The sequence below is a fragment of the Podarcis liolepis genome (genome assembly GCF_965112155.1).
Source record: "Podarcis liolepis genome assembly, chromosome: 8".
In the NCBI taxonomy this organism is placed as follows: Eukaryota; Metazoa; Chordata; class Lepidosauria; order Squamata; family Lacertidae; genus Podarcis; species Podarcis liolepis.
Window position 1 is genome coordinate 22,902,966 of NC_139560.1, and position 19,292 is coordinate 22,922,257.

The window sequence follows — 19,292 nt, forward strand, 5'->3', positions numbered from 1 at the left end:
AGATTTCCAGTAATGTTTAACTTTCTGTATTACAACACAATTTTTTTTTTGTTACAGTTAACATGTAGATATATCTATTACTTCTTTTTAAAATAGCAACAGAGATAGTAGACATTTTTTCTGTAATTGTACTGTCTGGGCCTTTATTAAATTTGATTATGGTCCAAGTCTATTCTGTTATTGTGCAGCACAATCTTAAGCATATTTACTCAGAAATAATACCCCTGTGTTTTGGTGGGGCTTATTCCCAGATGAGTGTGCATAGGATTGTATGCTTATCTAAGAAAGATGTCTGAAAAAGGTTTCAGTAGAAAATGAAAAGCTAAATATTTAGCAAGTAACGTACATCAATGTGAGGATTACATCTTATCCAAACTATTACGGGCCTGCCTGTCTGGGTGTGGTTTCTTTCTCTTGAATGACCTGGTGACACATTTAACACTGCAGTGAGTGTCATGTGCTAAGAGAAATACCACCTCAGAGATTGGCTGCAGCCTCAGCAATGTCTATGAATTTGGCATGTTTCTGTCATAGAAGGGTGAAGATAGGACATTAATAGTGTGAGGCAAGTACACCAGCATCTTCATGTAACTTCTACAGCCATGTTCTAAATATGTTTGCCTCGAAATATATCCCACTGGGTCCCATGGTATTTGGTTTATTCCTGGTGACACTGATTATGGCTGTAACTTTAGAATCGTAACCAAATTGTTCATGAAGTTGTGATAGTGAGGAATGCCAGTTTTAGTGCAGACTTAAATGTACAAAACACGTTATAAAATGGCTGTTGGTAGCTATAACTTTTTAGCAACAAATGATTATTTCATAAAATTATTTCATAAATATGGGGATTTGTTTTTGAATTGTTAGTTGGAAAAGCATAGATTTGGTTTCATTTATGCAAACACTTTTAAAGGACAATTTTATTACGGTTGTTCATTTTTACTGACGTAATAACAAATGCTCACAAGGAGAGAACATGTTTGACTATTGCAGAGCTTTGGTCTGGTCTTATTGCAGAGAAGCTTAGGTTGGCATACATGATTCTTCCTCCCCTTTTTATTCTTGAGACAACCCTGTCAATTAGGTTAGGACAGGGGTCAGCAACCTTTTTCAGCTGTGGGCCGGTCCACTGTCCCTCAGACCATGTGGTGAGCCGGACTGTATTTTGAAAAAAAAAGAATGAACAAATTCCTATGCCCTGCAAATAACCCAGAGATGCATTTTAAATAAAAGCACACATTCTACTCATGTAAAAACACGCAGATTCCCAGACTGTCCATGGGCCGGATTGAGAAGGCGATTGGGCCGCATCTGGCCCATGGGCCTTAGGTTGTCTACCCCTGGGTTAAGCTGTGCGGAAGTGTCTGGCTGAAGTTCACACTGTGAGCTTCATGACCAAGTGGGGATTTGACCTAGGGATTCCCTGGCCATTGTTAGACACCTGATAACTACTGCACCATGTATCTGCTTGCACTATCAAAATGGCTCCCACTAACTAATGATCACAATTTGACTGTTGCAAAAATCAAGTTATTTTTGTGTACCTATTTCAAATCTGTGTGAATTGGTTTTATTTTTTTAATGTTGATCACATGAAACCAGAAGCAGATGAGTAATAAATATTAATTTTACCTTTTGGGTATATATTTTCTTCTCTGATGTAGAACGGTATTAATATCAAATACCCTTTTGAGTCGTCATGCTTGGTGCCATAGCACTTGTGACTTGTAATCATGGTGACTTAAGAGAGGGGAAGCTCTTCTCTATTTAAAAGGTGTTGAAAAGCCTCTCTACTCAGGAATTAGGGATTCAGAATGTCTCCCTTGCTGAGGGTAAGCAGGATTTTAGCTCTGATTCACAGGGCAGGAGATGGAATACAGTACAATTTAGGATTGGTAAACCAACATTTTGCTGCCTGTTACTATCCCGCTTTTGACCATGTATTTTTGTGTACAGCATTATAAAGGGATAAAATAAATTGGAACCACAAGTCCATAGGTTTCCTGTAACAGTGGTGTACTACCATTTTTTTTGTGACACTGCCTGGAGCAGCTGTTTAGTTGCGTATCTAACTGTTAAATCAGGCCATTCTTTACCGATTAAAAAGCGTGTGCCTTCAGTAGAAGATGGTTGAAATTAGAATCTAGATATGTTTTACTAAGCTTTGTTAATATGTAATGTGTATCAGTACAGTTTACTGTGTCTAGCAGACAGCCATTACACACATAAAAATAAGAAGAAGAGTGCAACAAGAATACAAATATCTGCCGTTGTAATGTTTTCCTTCCCCTTCCAGCCAACAAAAATGTGTGGCAGGGAAATTAAAAACGTAATGTTTATGAAAAATGGGCTAAGTATTATACATTAAGAGGGAGCAATGTCCAGCATGATCTGGGAAGGTGATTTTGGCAACAACTCTGTGTTTCCGCTTGTGTGTAGTGCCTTTGGAACTCTCCCTACCTTTCCAAAATTCCATTACACTATTTAAAATATCTTCAAGCTTAGCTAGAACAGGGTATTCTGCAGTTATCTAGATACTGTAGATTGGATCTGGACTGAGTTAGTTAAACTTAAGTCCCATTGAAATTAGAGAAGCTTAATTACTCGTTCCACTGATTTCAGTGAGACATACATTCAGCTATTTTTCTTTGGATTCAACCCTATATATTTTGTTGAAATCTTACATAGTTTGAGGTCTAAAGGTTTGGAGCTCGCATTGGGCTGTGGCTCCTAGAGACAGCACCCTGAGGACAAAACATTCACCAAACATTCTCAAACAGTTTTAAAGGAGCATAGCAGGGAACCTCTACTCTATGCTTTCAAGAAGCTATAACAGATAAGGATGCAGTCCACAGTGTTCATTAATTTCAGTGTTACTCTTGATTTCTGCTCCAATTCAGTTGAAATGATTGGAGATTTTATGCTACAAATACCTGGCATATTCTACTCCCCCAAGAGTTTTGAGATATATACTCTGGACAGTGTTAGCTTTAATTTACTCCCTTATTAACTCCCTGGCTCCAAAGTTTGTTTACAAATTGACTTAATGAATGTGTTTAATAAAGATACACACACACACACTTCCTCTCAGTGGTCACCTAAAAAACCCAAAATACAACTTTGAACCTGCCCAGTTTTCCACTTCATAATAGGACTCTAGATGACATTAATGAGCTTGAAACAATATATGATGTGGCTTTGGAGTATGCATGTGACACATGGGTAAGTGGGACCAATCCCAGAATTTATGTAGTTTGTGCACATCAACCCTAATTTTTCAGAGTCCCCTGCAGTGAAGAAGCATTTCCTTCTTCCATGGAAAATGTCCATGGAATCATGCTGTGTCGAAGTGCGGTACAAAAATAAGCTTGCCTTTTTGTAATGGGAACTGTAGAGGAAAACTTGTTTTGTTGATGCCCTTGAGAGGTGTGTGAAATACCTTGGAAGTACAATCTTTAGCTTTCTTCCAACTGTGTGGGCTGTGAAGGGAGTCTCAGCAAGGATTGCCCCTGCAGTGGTGATCCCTGCCCCCTCTCCAGATTTGGAGAAAGCTTGGGACTTTCCACACTCACCAGCTAGAAAAATGCCAGCTGCTCAAAGTAAGAACATGACTAGGTGGAAAGAGCTTCATACATTAGAAAAGTATTGGTTCCCCCTTCCCTCCCCCCAGGCCATCAGCACATCGCAAATAGAAAGTGTGGGAAAGGAGGATAGTAAATTTGAACTTATTCACTCTGGCATTGTCATGGTCCTCTGTACACCAGTATTGGTTTAGTCATGCTGGCTACATGACCCAGAAAGCTGTCTGTGGTCAAGCACCGGCTCCCTCAGCCTGAAAAGTGAGATGAGTGCAGCAATCCCATAGTCTCCTTTGACTGGACTTAACCGTCCAGGGGTCCTTTACCTTTTTTGTTTTTTTAAACAAGGCTACTCTTCTTCTTGGTGGTTTTATTTCCTAACCTTTAGTGAATCACAGTCTTCCCCTTCTCATCGTGAGATCACCTTGTTGGAAGGTTAGCAATTGTATTGTTGAAATGAACACAGAGAGAAATGTATTACCAGTGAAATGTATTTTTGATCTAATTGCAATTCATGTTAACCGCTCCACTTCTGATTTCCTTTCACTTCTTATGTAAGGCAGGTGTTTCAGAGTACAAGTACAAGGAGCCTGTTTTGTGAGGGGGCTTACCCTATATGTGCACAGAACAGAAAGGGGGGGAAACAATGACACAAAAACATGAAGCACAAATGTAATCCACATCGTGGAAAATACTAAAACACTTGCAGTCATTGCCTGTTGCAGCAGTGGCTAACTTTATTAGCCTGGAGTCTGGACTATGTCTAGCCAGACTGCTTGAGGCCCAGCCATGGCATAATAATATCCCTTCCCAAGTAGTTTGCACTGGGAGAGTTTGCCTTCTCAAACTAAATAACCTTGAAAATTGTCTTCACATTGCCTTAGGTGGCATGCTTGGTGTAAATGGCTTTCTTGGACTGGTAGTGTTGCCTCCTGAGAGCAGTGCCTGTAGGGCAGCCTTGTAGCCAGCTTCCCTTGTTAGGTGGGGCAGCCACATTTCGAGGTGGGGTGTTTTGGAGGGGCATAGTGCTAGCCAATCCTGCTTCTTCACGGATGGAGAAGAGATGAGGGCCAGTTCAAAGGAAGGAAAAGGCAGTGAGAAAGCAGGTTAACTTACATAATTGGATATGTAAAGGTCATGTTAACAGAGCATTTAGTGTGAACACCAGGAATTAGATGACTGGCATATCTTTGGTTTGACCTGAGGGATAGCTCAGTCAGCATTAGACTCTTAATCTCAGGGTTGTGGGTTATTGGGTGAAAGATTCCTGCATTGCAGGGGGTTGGACTGGATCAGGCGTCCTCAAACTCGGCCCTCCAGATGTTTTTGATCTACAACTCCCATGATCCCTAGCTAGTAGGACCAGTCGCCAGGGATGATGGGAATTGTAGTCTCAAAACATCTGGAGGGCTGAGGAAACCTGGACTAGATGGTCCTTGGAGTCTCTTCCCATTCTATGAAGGTTGGTGAAGGTCCTGTGTGAGTGCCTGGAGGCGGTTGGAGGATGGATGGCGGCTAACAGATTGAGGTGGAATCCTGACAAGACAGAAGTACTGTTTTGGGGGGACAGGGAGCGGGTGGGTGTGGGGGATTCCCTGGTCTTGAATGGGGTAACTGTGCCCCTGAAGGACCAGGTGCGCAGCCTGGGAGTCATTTTGGACTCACAGCTGTCCATGGAGGCGCAGGTTAACTCTGTGTCCAGGGCAGCTGTCTACCAGCTCCACCTGGTACGCAGGCTAAGACCCTACCTGCCCACAAACTGTCTCGTCAGAGTGGTGCATGCTCTGGTTATCTCCCGCTTGGACTACTGCAACGCGCTCTACGTCGGGCTACCTTTGAAGGTGACCCGGAAACTGCAATTAATCCAGAATGCGGCAGCTAGACTGGTGACTGGGAGTGGCCGCCGGGACCACATAACACCGGTTCTGAGAAATCTGCATTGGCTCCCAGTACGTTTCTGAGCACAATTCAAAGTGTTGGTGCTGACCTTTAAAGCCCTAAACGGCCTCGGTCCTGTATACCTGAAGGAGCGTCTCCACCCCCATCGTTCAGCCTGGACACTGAGATCCAGCGCCGAGGGCCTTCTGGCGCTTCCCTCATTGCGAGAAGTGAGGCTACAGGGAACCAGACAGAGGGTCTTCTCGGTAGTGGTGCCCGTCCTGTGGAACGCCCTCCCATCAGATGTCAAAGAGATAAACAATTACCTGACATTCAGAAGACATCTTAAGGCAGCCCTGTTTAGGGAAGTTTTTAATATGTAACACTGTACTGTTTTTAACACTTGATTGGGAGCCACCCAGAGTGGCTGGGGAAACTCAGCCAGATGGGCGGGGTATAAATAATAAATTATTATTATTATTATTATTATTATTATTATTATTATTATTATTATTATTATTTTCTAAGGATGTTATGGATACAGTGAACAAGGCTATGAAAAGGTGTAAAACAAAATAGAATAGTTTATGCTATAACTTAGAAAGTACAGTTAAAACTTGTGTGGAGTGGTGCTGACGACAAATGAACCGCCTTGAGATCTTATTAAGAAGAGTAGTATATTCATCTAATGAATAAAAAAATCAAATAAAAATATGCATAACCAGGCTCAAAAGCTTGACTTTGCCAATAGCTACAGTCTTCTTTCACCTGATTCTTCATGAACTGAGCTACTTTGGGCATGGCAGTGAGCTTAGCTTTAATGCTGGATTAGGTGTCTCAGCTTTAGATTCCATATGAAAAACAAACTGTTCCATAGATCTTCCTTTCTGTTGGACCGTCAAGGATCTTTTGTTTACTGTTTGCTATATAAAGGACTAAAAGGCTAACAGTGACTGGAAACTAATTGTAGAAATCCATTGGATATTTTTTTTACTGGTTGCTGGGTTGCTATTTCTTCCCAGAAACCTTGGAAAGGCCTCATACTGAGCTGCACGTACTGGGAAAATCAGAAATTAGGCCTGTTACAGCAAAACCAGCCAGCCAGCCAACTGTAGATTGCACAGCAGTGTTTTTATTCCTCTAGGCTTGTTTTCATCCTTTGCCTTCTAGCATCACAAGAAAAAGAAGAAAAAAATAGCCATTATGATTTTGAGTATAGTGAGTGCTTTAAAGCAGTGTTCCCCAACCTTGGGCCTCCAGCTGTTTTTGGACTACAACTCCCATCATCCCTCGCTAGCAAGACCAGTGGTCAAGGATGATGGGAATTGTAGTCCAAAAACAGCTGGAGGCCCAAGGTTGGGGAACACTGCTTTAAAGGACTGAAGAATTACTTGGGGTAGATGTATTTTAGCTCGCTTTAGGTTGCCTCATTATTTCACCTTTTTGCAATAAGCACCCAGTCCTCCTCTACTCATCATAATAACTGCAGAATAAACTAACCCTCACTTCTTACAACAAGCACTCAAACATTCTTCTTGATTGCTGGCTGGGTAGACAACACAACTAAAGCTGAAAAACAGAGCAAAGGAAAATCCAAGCGGTGGCATGTAACTTTAGCCCATAATACAAATTTGAATATTGATCTCTTTGAGTTAAATTACTGTAGGGGCTGTTTTTCTGCAGGATCACTTAATTAAAGGGTTATTGTGATCATGAAGAATCTACCCTCAGTCAGGGAAAGTCTTTGGGGGCTTTCCTAAATGTGGCTTTTGTTGTGTACTCATCCTGCTTTCTTCAGTGAGTTTTTCAGAAGTCCTGTCTTAAATTGCTCCTGTCATTAAAATGAGCTTTCATTCTTTAAATAGAGGCTGTCAATTGTTATGTCACAAATTTTAAATTTTTCTTTCTTTCAAAAACATATATCCTTGGAATGGAGTGGGAATAAAGCAGAACTCTGGGTGATGGTACGCTCATTTGCCCCACCTGGCTAGAAGGCTGTTGTAAGACAACTGCTCATTTCCCAGTGGCAGGGCACTTGCTACTGAACAGGAAGACACGTTAACAGTATGGTTGGCCCAAGTAGGTAAGGAGGGGCATACATAAAATGAGGCTGAATGCATTTGTGCACAGCTGTTCCAGCTGGGGCCAATGGGAATTGTAATCTAAAACAGTGTTTGGAATTCACCAGGTGCATTTTGCACCTGGCTATTGGCCATTTGCGACCAAGTGACGATGCCCGGGCACCAGGGTGGCACCTGATGTCTCCACCATCTAGAGGCCCATGCCTGGGGACCCTTGGATCTTGGCTGTTTTCACACACTAGCAGCACATCCTATCCATTATATTTTATCTGCAGCATCAGAGTGAATTTCAGGAACCAAAAAGTTGTATTGAAAAATATGACTGTCAAGCCGCCTGGCCCCCAAATGACAACTAGGCACCCCATTTTAGTGACTGTAACCCTGGTTTAAGGTCATGTGGGTGTCCCAGCTCCTGCCAACCTACGAGTTCGAAAGCATACCAGCGCGAGTAGATGAATAGGTGCCACTACGGCAGGAAGATAAACAGTGTTTCTCTGCACTCTGGCACCAGCCACGGTGTCCCATTGTGCCAGAAGCGGTTTAGTCATGCTGGCCACATGACTCGGAAAGCTGTCTGCAGACCAACGCTGGCTCCCTTGAACTGAAAGCAGAGATGAGTGCTTTACCCCATAGTCGAATTCGACTGGACTGAACTGTCCAGGAGTTCTTTACCTTTATCTTTTTACCTTAAGGAGCCATTTGGTGTTCAGCTTATATATCTGAGTTTCTAACACTCACCTGGAGGCTACCAAGTTGGCAAAGGCTGGTGTATCGTGTGATCAAACCAAAAGAAAGATGGGTACATTATACATGCTTTGCCTCTTTGCAAATCGTGTGTTTCAAGGTGTGTTTGAAGTTACTTATGCAAGAAGACCAGTGCATAATGAAGAAAACAGAAAATATCCATGGTTCAGCTCTTATATTGTCTTGTTTATAAAATTCTTTGAATTTATATTGTGCTTTATAAAGTACAATACGACAGGCTCCCTTCTAAAACCACTTTAAGTTTATCACAGAAAGTGAGGGACAACGACGACAAAGTAAAAGTAAACGGGAAGAACATGCACTTGTTTCAGTTGTATGTACTTGAGTTTAGTAGTATGGCAGCTAAGGGATTTTGACAAAGAATTCATGCAAAAGGTGGACTTTGAGGAGGAATTTGAAGGAAGTCAGGTTGGCATCAGACAGATACCCGGCACTGCAAGAGGGCAGAGTTTGAGGCACAGGAGAACTACAGATAATGGAGTGCTAGAGCTAGAAGAGCAAAGAATATGTTGGCTAGGAGAGTGGTGACATAAAGGGGTGCTCGGCAACCCTGGTAGATGAGTCCATTTTTAAAGCTGCTAACCAAATGCTATTTATGCATTTGTGAAGGTCATGGTCTGAAGCCACATGAGGCCTCTACCTTGGTTTGCAACTGTTTTGGATTACAACTGTTTTGGATTACAACTACATCAAACCTGGAAGTGTGTGTCCCTTTTTTTGGATTACAACCCGTTTTTTGGGGAGGCCCCATTGGTGAAAGCGCGGCTTGGGTTACAAGCTGTTTTGGTTTACAACTGGACCTCCGGAACAGATTATGGTTGTAAACCAAGGTACCACAGTACCTTGCTTACGCTAAGCATATCTGGCTCTGTTCAGTACCTGGATGAGTGATTGCATTGGAATCGCATGTATTGGGTCGCAAGACAGAAAATCAGTGGAATATAAATAGAAGAGAATTAGAACAATATTCATAACTGAACCTGTCTCTTGACAACTGGAAATCTCAGCTACTAATCTGGTTCTGGGGTTTCACTCACCATGAGCATTTGTTGTATCATTATAAATATATATATTAATAGCCAAAGTAAATTTTGGTCAGAAATGTGTTGCTTTGACTGAAACTTATTAATGCTAAAAGATCCTTTGTTTTCTCTTGCAGGTTAAGGGAAGTTTCAGAGAAACTCAACAAATACAATTTAAACAGGTGAGATAGCGTTAAAGGCTATAACTTCAAAGGAAGAGTAACTTTAGGGCAACCTTCCCCAACTTTGGGTCCTCCAGAATATTGTTGGACTGTGGCACCCATCATTCCTAGCTAGTATGGCCAGTGATAAGGAATGATGGGAACTGTAGTCCAACAAAATTGGAGGACTTGAGGTTGGATAAAGCTGCTTAGTTGTTCAGTGTTCATATTCACCATTTCCAGAATGAGTAACTTTGTCTCTACATTAGTTTCGCTACTTGCCTAACTACATAAGTCTTGTTGCCCAAGTCAATGCAGAAAGGAAGAGCTCCTGATGTACTTGTGATGGTCAAAGTGCCATGTGGATGTGGTTTTGTATTTCATTGGTATCCAAATTAATTATTTGATCTTGGGGTTTTTTTGTCTTGTTTTAAATGTCTTGTTTGTTTTTCTGTTCTTTTCTGTTTTTAATTATGTATAAATCACCTAAGACGGTTGTTTAGAAGGTGATTAGTAAATCAGTATTGGTGATGATGATAATAATTGGAGTTTAGCATTAAAAATGAGTTTAGCACTTAAATGAATTGAAGTGCATAGGCAGGGTTAAAACTGGCTGCTGCTGTATATTTCACAGCTACTGTCAGAAAATAGCACTTGGGGAACACCGCTTCATAAAGATATGTATTGGAAAATACATTATTGAAATATAGTATAATGTTCCCTGGTGGCTTTTAACGTTTTGTTCTTTTTTTGTCTTATGGCTGAAAATACATTGGGTTGCTGCAACTAATGTTCATCTTTAATCAGTTTCTGATGTTACAGCTATATTCATTATACATTCCATATGCCACTTGGTTTATTTCTCAGAGTTAAGGAGTCTTTAAAAATGTTACCCATGCTTGCTTTCTGTTTTCAGCCACCCCCCTTTGAATGTATTGGAGCAGGCCACTATTAAACAGTGTGTGGTGGGACCAAATCATGCTGCATTTCTCCTTGAGGTAATTTGTTCAAAATACGTTTGAGAAAAATATTGTGCTGATACTTAATTCATATAGTTAAATATAGTTTTCCCAGTCTCAATTAGACCAACTTGACCCACAGCTGAAAACTTTTATTTTTTTACATAATTAAAGTTTAGTATTGTTTCAATATTGGACACTCTCTCTTTTAAATCTAGGATGGTAGAGTCTGCAGGATTGGCTTTTTAGTTCAGCCAGACAGATTGGAATTGGGTAAACCTGATAATAATGATGGGTAAGAACTACTTTTGTTGTGTATTTAAGAAGTATCTAACAAATTTCTCCTGGTATTTTGATTCTGAACCATCAACAGAATTGAAAATGATGAGATCGGAATCTTACAATCCTAAATATAGGTGCCATAACGAGTTACTTCAGATCATTTATTTCAGTAATCGCTCAAGGTTGAGATTACATTTTTACATATTTACCACTTGCTAGGGTATGTTTTCTGGATCTACATTGTTATTACTTGACTCAAAATTAATTTTTTGGGAACTACTATCAGATATGTTTAATGTTTGGTTTAAACAGGTTTTTGGGCATTACATTAACTCATGATTATATTAATTTATAATCTAATGCATATTCATTCATTTATATAGATACTTCACAATCTTACCATAATTCCTGACACTGAGTTGTTGTTGTTGTTTTTTTAGTAGGACATCATTTTGTCAACCACCAAATTCATTAGGCATGCTTCACATGCCTTTTCTTTTTTCATATTAGAGCATCACATACTGCAGCTAAGTATGGAAGATTCCCCAAGGGTGTTGCTTAAGCTGGTGTGTTACCAGACTAAGTCCCTGATAATTTAAACCTGGGATTCCAGGCTTTGTTCGTAACCCATTTGGGATTGTATTGTGACTGATCTACCATCTTTTACTTTCAGTTCAAAGTTGAGCAGTGGCTCAGGGGCAGGAAGGACATCCAGGCCAGGCAGAACTAGTGATTCCCCATGGTTTCTGTCTGGTTCTGAAACTCTGGGCAGACTGGCAGGCAACACCCTTGGGTAAGTTTTGATAGGGTTGAGGCTACCATCTGTTTGCACTTGGTTATGTGTGGCTACACATAACATTGTCTCCCGTATGTATAAGACCACCGAAATGCAGAAGTAGTTTAGCTAGCTTTTTGGAAAAATGCTATTAAGCGGTTAAGTTTGGAATGTTAAATCTATAATTGCAAGCAATCTAATTTACTTTAACTGTAATAAAAACATGTCTGCTACTGTGGGTAGTCCTTTTAGATTTTTTCCCTGAATAACAATGACTTCATTTTAGGGGAACATAATTGACTCAAAATGTTGCATGAATCTGCTTTGTAGTACGGGACTAAAATTAAAAATACAAATTAAAACATTTGTAGGAAAAATATCTCCATGTGTGTCATGACCTGTATTCGGACATATTTGTTATTTATGTTGTTGAAGAAAGCTAGCATGATTTAGAAGTAAACAGAGGATTTCTATTTAAACCTGCTGCATTTGTATCACATCAGCAACAATTGTTAGTATCTTCTCAAGAATGGTTCATTACTTCAATTTCAAGATATCTGAACAGCCTCACATTTGGAGTGTGCCAAGTGTATTTAGTTAATAAAACATTATATCAAAACAAGCTCTATCTTCAGCCTAGAAAAAGAAAAAAAAGCATAAATAAAATCCTACATTTCCACTAATACAAATATTTCAAAATAAATTACCTCTTATTATTGGTAAAGATATTTATATTGTGCCCTTTCTTCCAAAGGAGATAGTTACTGGAAGGATTACTATTTCTGAAGCAATTTATAATTTTAACCAATATATGGCCATTAAGATGTGGTAGTATTTAAACAGTTTACATAGAAAATGTCATATTTAATAGGGGGAGTTCTGTTTTAATTATTTGCAGTGTAGCAGTCTGATTCTGTAACTCAGAACGTATGGCTCTTGGATATGAAAACATAAGCATATTGATCTTTTGCACATGTATGCAATGACTTCATTGTTAATAATTTCAGAAGTTGGCTGGAATGTAGAATAAAAATAAAAGCTGAAAGTAAAGAAGTTCATCTTAATGCAAACTAGCTTGTGAATTTATATTCTTTGGAGTCTTTTAAAGAAATTGCATTTGCAAAACTGCTGTACAGAAAAGATGCCATTGTATCAAGCATTCTAGCTTCATTTGAAAATGCTAGTGAATCACATGGCTAGTGTACTGTAGTCAACAGTTAAATTCAGATACATGATAGCTTGTAAAATAGCTCAAACACATAAATCTATTGCCGTTTTTAAAATTCCTCAGGAGTCGCTGGAGCTCGGGTGTCGGAGGAAGCGGAGGAGGATCCTCTGGTAGATCATCAGCTGGAGCGAGAGATTCCAGGAGGCAAACACGAGTTATTCGAACAGGACGTGATAGAGGCTCTGGGCTCTTGGGTAGTCAGCCCCAGCCAGTGATTCCAGCGTCTGTTATTCCAGAAGAACTCATTTCACAGGTATGAATCTTTCTTGTGATGAAATATTTCAAATTTGTGGAAAATGAGTAACTGGGAGATGCTTGCTTATTTCTTTATTTCTTTATTTTGCAAGTTTCTTACATCTGTGTGCATATATATTGGAGGAAGATGGAATGCTTCCGTGCCCTTAGACGTTCACAATGTTTGGAAACATGAGAAAAGGCAGAGTATCTGCATCAGATTCATGTAAAGCTAAGGTTGACTTTGAGCACATTTTGGTTTGTGGTCCTGGGACTGAAATATTTTGAGTCAGCCTTTGAAAAACACCTGGCCCAAATTTCAGCGAATAGAGAAATAAACACCACCCATAATGCAAGTCACTTATTGTTCGAACATTTGAAAAAACATTTGTGTTGACTATTCTCTAAAGATTAGCAGGCAGACTACAGATTATTGAGAAGGAACAATTTCCGTTGACATCAGGGTGAGCAGTAATTTTAAAAGTAGGTTAGTTGGTTAGTATTTCTTTAGTATTGTGTAAAGATGATGGAGCTTGTTGTTCAGGCCTTTGAGACTAGTTTAATTGGCCTTGGACTCCCAGGGATAATTGATAATTGCTCTGAGATTACGTTCTGTTTCCTATAATGCCTGTGGGTAAATTTCTTCAGACACTGCACACGTTTGTATTATTTTTACGCTTTCTTTCTATTGGTCTCTTCCTCCACCCCCACCTGGGCACCAGAACACTTTGATTTTATTCACATTAAGTTGTTAACTAATATTCTGTAATGGTAAATTCACATCTTCCTTGTAAATTATAATCGCTTTTCTAATTTCTTAGTTTTAGAATATTTATAAGAGGCAGACTTTGTGCTATATGACACACGCTGGCTGACATATTCAATATAGCCAAGAAAAAGAGAAGCACAACAGTCCCTGAAAATCATTTTTATCTGGCAGGATATTTATCCTTGCCGTATCTGTACCAAGTTACTGAGATGGTATACATCATCAAAAATAAACTACTATATAATCATACTTTAAAAAACCAAACAGCAAATATCCAAAATAAATAATGTGTCAGGTAAAAATATGTCAGATAAAGTATCTCCAGCCTCTTAGACCAAAAGCCTCCCTGAACCACAGTTCTCCCCCCCCCCCAAATGTTGCATAAGTTTTTATTCTGGGCACTGCTATGGTGAACTCACTTCCTTGCACCCCAGCCAGCCTCACCTCTGAAGCCACATGAGCAGAAGGGCCTCCCTTGGCAATTTGAGCAAATGTTTCATGTGGTAGGAGATGATTCTTCCAAATTCTGGACCATGTTCTCACATTTGTTACCTGTCTAGCATGATTTGAAAGTAAATAAACAGCTGCTGTTAGTATGCCCATTCTCCTGGCAAGGGGCTGCAGAGGTTTCTGGAAGACTGGGTATAAGAAAGTTATTATTAAGGATGTCCCCAAAAAGGAACATCGGTAGCCTCTTTAAAAGTAGCCTGTGGAGTGGAGCGAAGGAATGTTTAAGCAGCAAAGAATAGAAATAAACAAAAGATCTTTATTTTTACAGATTTATAAACTGCTCCACAGCCAGAAGTTACTGGGCGGCTTCCAAAAGAATATTAAAATACTGTCATACATCAAACATTAAAAGCTTCCCTAAACAGGGCTGCCTTCAGATGTCTTCTAAAAGTCTGGTAGTTGTTGTTCTCTTTGACATCTGGTGGGAGGGCGTTCCACAGGGAGGGCGCCACTACTGAGACTTCACATTACCTACTAGCATCCAAAATCAGCCTGTTTACCTTTTTCCAATTAAACATAGTATCTGCTTATATGGGGTTGACTTCTACTACTCCAGAAATGTTTGTTTCTGTTGATGAATATTACCTGGGGTGGTGTTACATTGATTAAAATGCATTCTATTTTGTATAGGCACAAGTTGTTTTACAAGGAAAATCTAGGAGTGTAATTATCAGAGAGCTCCAGCGGACAAATCTTGATGTAAATCTTGCAGTCAACAACTTGCTGAGCCGTGATGATGAAGATGGGGATGATGGTGACGACACGGCGAGTGAATCTTACCTTCCTGGAGGTTTGTATTGGGCAATGTTTCCTTTTTTTTGCATCATTAAAAGCAATATTAAGTTATTCTGTCAAAGTGCAATAGACTTTCAGTTTGCAGTACTGGTAAAGAGTTAGCCTTATGTTCTTTGCCATGTACCCTATGGAGATACAGAAATATTGATTGCTCTTTGGTTCCAGTAAATAAGAGAGAAAGTAATAGGCAAGACAAAACTAAGGTTAACTTGTATGGAAGTGAATGTCTTGAGTTAATTTATTGGATTTGAAGCAACAGTTCAGAGGTCTGGTATAACGAAAGCTTGTACATACTTTGACCATCATCATTTATCTTGTTAAGAGGGTCTCCCCTCAAGCGTAAAGAGCTCTTACTGCTAAGACCTTCTGTTTTGTAACCATCAGGAGACAGTTATGCTAGAACAGCTGTACACTTAAAATGTACCAGTCTTGAGTAAGTTGGCATTTTATATAATTGATAGGCATTCCTATTTGGGGCATGATTTTCCATTCCTCATATGCACTTTCACACAGAGCCTGTATATGTAGATCTCTAGACTGTGTTGCTCCTCAGATACTGGAGAACCAGGGTGCACAACTTGTCTAATACAAAGGGCCACAGTGGGAAGCTTATAAAGTGGGAAGACTGTAAATGATTTGCATGTTTGTTTTGACAAGCGAAGAATTAGCAATTTTGTTTTAATATTGACAGCAGTTGACATTACTGTTGTTGTGAAAGGCTAGTGATTCATAATGTGTGATATGCCAGGGACAAGAATTAACCTGGGTGCTTGTTAGGCAAAGGGCCTATTTATACAATGTAACTTTGAGCCATGTGAAGCTCTCCTTGATAATGACTGGATACCAACCTGTGTGAACTGTTCCTGGTGGCTGTTTTTAGAAAGGTTTTTAAAAATTGTTGCATTGGTTGGTGTGCAAATTTTTGCCGCGTTGGGCCTTTTTGAATGTGTAAAGGGAAGACTATAAATATATTCGGCTGAAATCCTAAAATAGGGAGAAAGTTCTGTTGATCATAATAGGGGCTTGCTTCTGAGTAAGGAGTCAAAAGTATGACTCTGTTAATGCATCCAGCTTTCATGTTTCTCATTCTATAACATGCTCTGCCTCTTGGCTTGTGCCTTGCCTTTGAGATAAGGAACTATGGCAGTCTCTAAACCTAGCTGCCAAATTTCATATCTTCCATAGATGACTATTTAAAATATTAATAAAATGCCCAAGCAAAATCTTCCCTATCTGCTCCTTTCTTTCAGCTAAAGTTTTTTTCATGTCTCCATATCTCATTCTTCTTGTCTTGAGCTTCTGTGACAGACAAAAGGAAGGGGGATGAGAGTAGCTCCTACATCCCCAACCCCTTTCAAAGGCTAGTGTTCTCTTAGACGGTCTTTTGCGGGGCTTGGTTTGCTTGTCTGATTTCTTGCCGTTGGGAAGAACTGAGCAAGCTCAGTGGCAGATGAGTCACAGACAGGTAGACAAAGCACCCCTGTTTTTACTCATTGAAATACATACTTGAAAGCATGACTATTAAAAAACCTTTATTCCTACAAAGTGTGCTTACAGTTGTAATGCTCTTGTTGCTTTGAGACATTAAATATGAATTAGGTAAAATTTACTAAAACAAAACAATTTACACAGCGATACTTTTACCTCAGATAGACTTGACGGCACTTTTAGGTCAGGGAGGTTTATCACATTCCTTGTAAGGTTCAATAGATGCTCAGCAAGTCCCAATTTTGAGATACAAGGTGATGGTATTCTAGGTGCACATTGGGGCACGTGCATCTCCACCAAAAGGTAACTGCCAAAGTTGTCTCATGTTGATAAAATATGGACGTGAAACAGTCCTGAGGCTGCATGAAAAAGGGTCCTGCTTGGAGAGCAAAGCCTTGCTGTTTAAAGCTGGTCAGTACTTGCCCCCGTTTCCTGGTATTCTATATACACAGAATTTTCCAGAGTTCAACATTCTGGTTTCTTTGGTTATTTATCTTAACTTTGTGTTCTGATGGCCATTGTCACGGGAAAATACTTGGCTTCTGAGCTGCAGCAGTAGTTTTGGTGTGACTATTGGAATCTGTGTTGCAGCACTGAACAAAATTATTCAGCCAAGTTACTCCATTGTTTTTACAGGAGAGTTCAGCTCTACTGTTTATTTTTAATGTGACCTTCAAATTCTCAATCATCACTGTATCAGGAGGAATTCATAGGAAATAAGCATCTGTTGGAGGCTTTGAACAGTGCATTAGGAAGAGGTCAAGTGGTGGTGTGCCCTATTGGCTTTAGCTTTGCCTGGTAATTTTTTCAGATGTAATAGTTCACAGACAGATAGTGAAATAGGTGTTGTTGTTTTAGCATGTTTATATTTTGGGCTTATTTCAGTTACATATGTAGATTTATCCAGTTGGGTATTTGGTGATATCTGTGTAAGGAATGTTTTGTTGGGGACGTAGTACTGGCACCTCTTTTTGTTGTTGTTAAAAAGTGTAGCACTTAACTGTAATAGCTTCATTGTGAGTACCAGCACCTATTTTTCTAGACAAAAAGCACTGATTACTAGTAATTGAAAATTTCAACCCTTTTTTTAAGAGCAAGGGTGGGGAAGCTGTGGCCCTCCAGATGTTGGTGTGAAATTTCCATTGGCCATGTAGTCCCAACATCATTTGTAGGGGCACAAATTCTTTATCCTTGTTCTTAGAGCAAGGATTCCCAAATCATTGTCTGTGGACCACAAGTGGTCCGCAAGCTTCATTCAGGTACCCTGTGATATGTGAGTAAAAGCACAGTTACAAATCATATAGCATTGGGCACAGCACATTACAGTTGTTACAACAGGCAGAAAAATTATGTAGTGGTCTGCCAAGACCCTCAGCAACTTTCAAGTGGTTTGTGGGGATTATTTTTTTGGGCAGGGAACTACTGTTCTAGAGAATGCCATGTGCAGAGAAGCTGAAAGTAATTAGTGTTGAGGTTGTGATTCTTAGGATGGACGCTGAAAGGATTGCATAAACCTATGTTTCCTTGACTTAGTGGAGGGATCCCTGGGATGGTGCAAGGTACCAGTGAAGGACATTTTGGGTGAGGGAGGAAAGAAGCTGAAAACAATTTTGCATGTACAATTGGTATCAGATGTATAAAAACATCAGGGTTTTTCAAAGTGAAAGTTGCAGTCTCAATGAGATTACCTCAATAGAGAGATGTCCACGATGGGTGGACGCATTCAGTGCACCTAGATGAGTACCCATAGCAAGGCTTGTGGTTGGGAATGTCTATGGAAAGCCTAGTTAATGTAAGAAGTGGGGTGTGATTTTATAGAGCTTGAAAAACTCCCAGAAATATAAAAATGTATCTGCTGTCAATGTGGACAGCATTTCCTGCTTTGTGTTGGAAAATAAATTTAATAGAATTTAACAGAAAGTCAGAAGGGCAGATATTTTTTCCCAGCACCTAAGGTAGGATCTTTATAATCTCCGGATAGAGTATTAAAAGATGGGGCACTGTCCTACCATTAAAATCAGTTACTTCATGATAGAAAACGTAGAGTTTGTTTGGGGGGGCCATGCTTATGATTTCTTGCAGAAGTTATCAGCAGACTCTATTCAAAATGACATTTTCCAGTTTAGGAAGTTATTGTCTTAGTAATAGGCAAACATGAGCTTTATTCGCTTTGGAGGAAGTCTTTTTATCTGCTTTCTTCTGGAACATAAACTTATTGAGCCTTGTTCTTTTTATATTGTTTAACCGCTTCCAGCTTTGAACCATGTCTGGATTAGTTTAGACCAAGCAGTTGATATAGCTAACATTGGTTTCTTAAATCAGGACATTTTGCTTGATCGCATATGTGAGCAGTAGGCAATACATCCGTACGCTAGGGAATCTGAAGAACAGAACATCAGTTTTTGTTGGTGGTTTTGTCTTGTTTGGTGATGGTCTTTCAAGATGATATTTCAAGTAGCTGATAATTCACCTCAGATCCTTGTCTCCTCTTATAGAGGATCTTATGTCTCTTCTGGATGCTGACATACATTCTGCTCACCCAAGTGTCATTATTGATGCTGATGCTATGTTTTCAGAAGATATTAGTTACTTTGGTTATCCATCCTTTCGGCGCTCATCACTTTCCAGGCTAAGCTCGTCCCGAGGTAATTTTGCACCTTTTTTTTCTTTGTAAATAAGTAGCATTGCTGTGCAGTACACTAGTTATAGCACATGCTGGTGATTTTTGTCTTTAGTTTTGTGTGTACAACCCTTTTCTGTTTTA

General features: G+C 39.7%; 1 protein-coding gene across 19 annotated transcripts in view; it reads left to right on the forward strand.

Annotated features, from left to right (window-relative positions):
• UBR5 (ubiquitin protein ligase E3 component n-recognin 5) overlaps positions 1-19,292 on the forward strand; it is a 67,089-nt gene that overhangs the window by 1,421 nt on the left and 46,376 nt on the right. For 12 of the 19 annotated variants that reach the window (XM_083517161.1, XM_083517165.1, XM_083517166.1 and 9 more), the window contains exons 2-8: positions 9,465-9,509; positions 10,405-10,486; positions 10,666-10,742; positions 11,403-11,522; positions 12,796-12,985; positions 14,876-15,035; positions 19,024-19,173. In XM_083517161.1, the coding sequence (XP_083373287.1) occupies positions 9,465-9,509; positions 10,405-10,486; positions 10,666-10,742; positions 11,403-11,522; positions 12,796-12,985; positions 14,876-15,035; positions 19,024-19,173 (824 nt within the window). The remainder of the gene's footprint in view (positions 1-9,464; positions 9,510-10,404; positions 10,487-10,665; positions 10,743-11,402; positions 11,523-12,795; positions 12,986-14,875; positions 15,036-19,023; positions 19,174-19,292) is intronic. The other 7 variants (XM_083517153.1, XM_083517155.1, XM_083517154.1 and 4 more) reach the window with 2 other exon arrangements.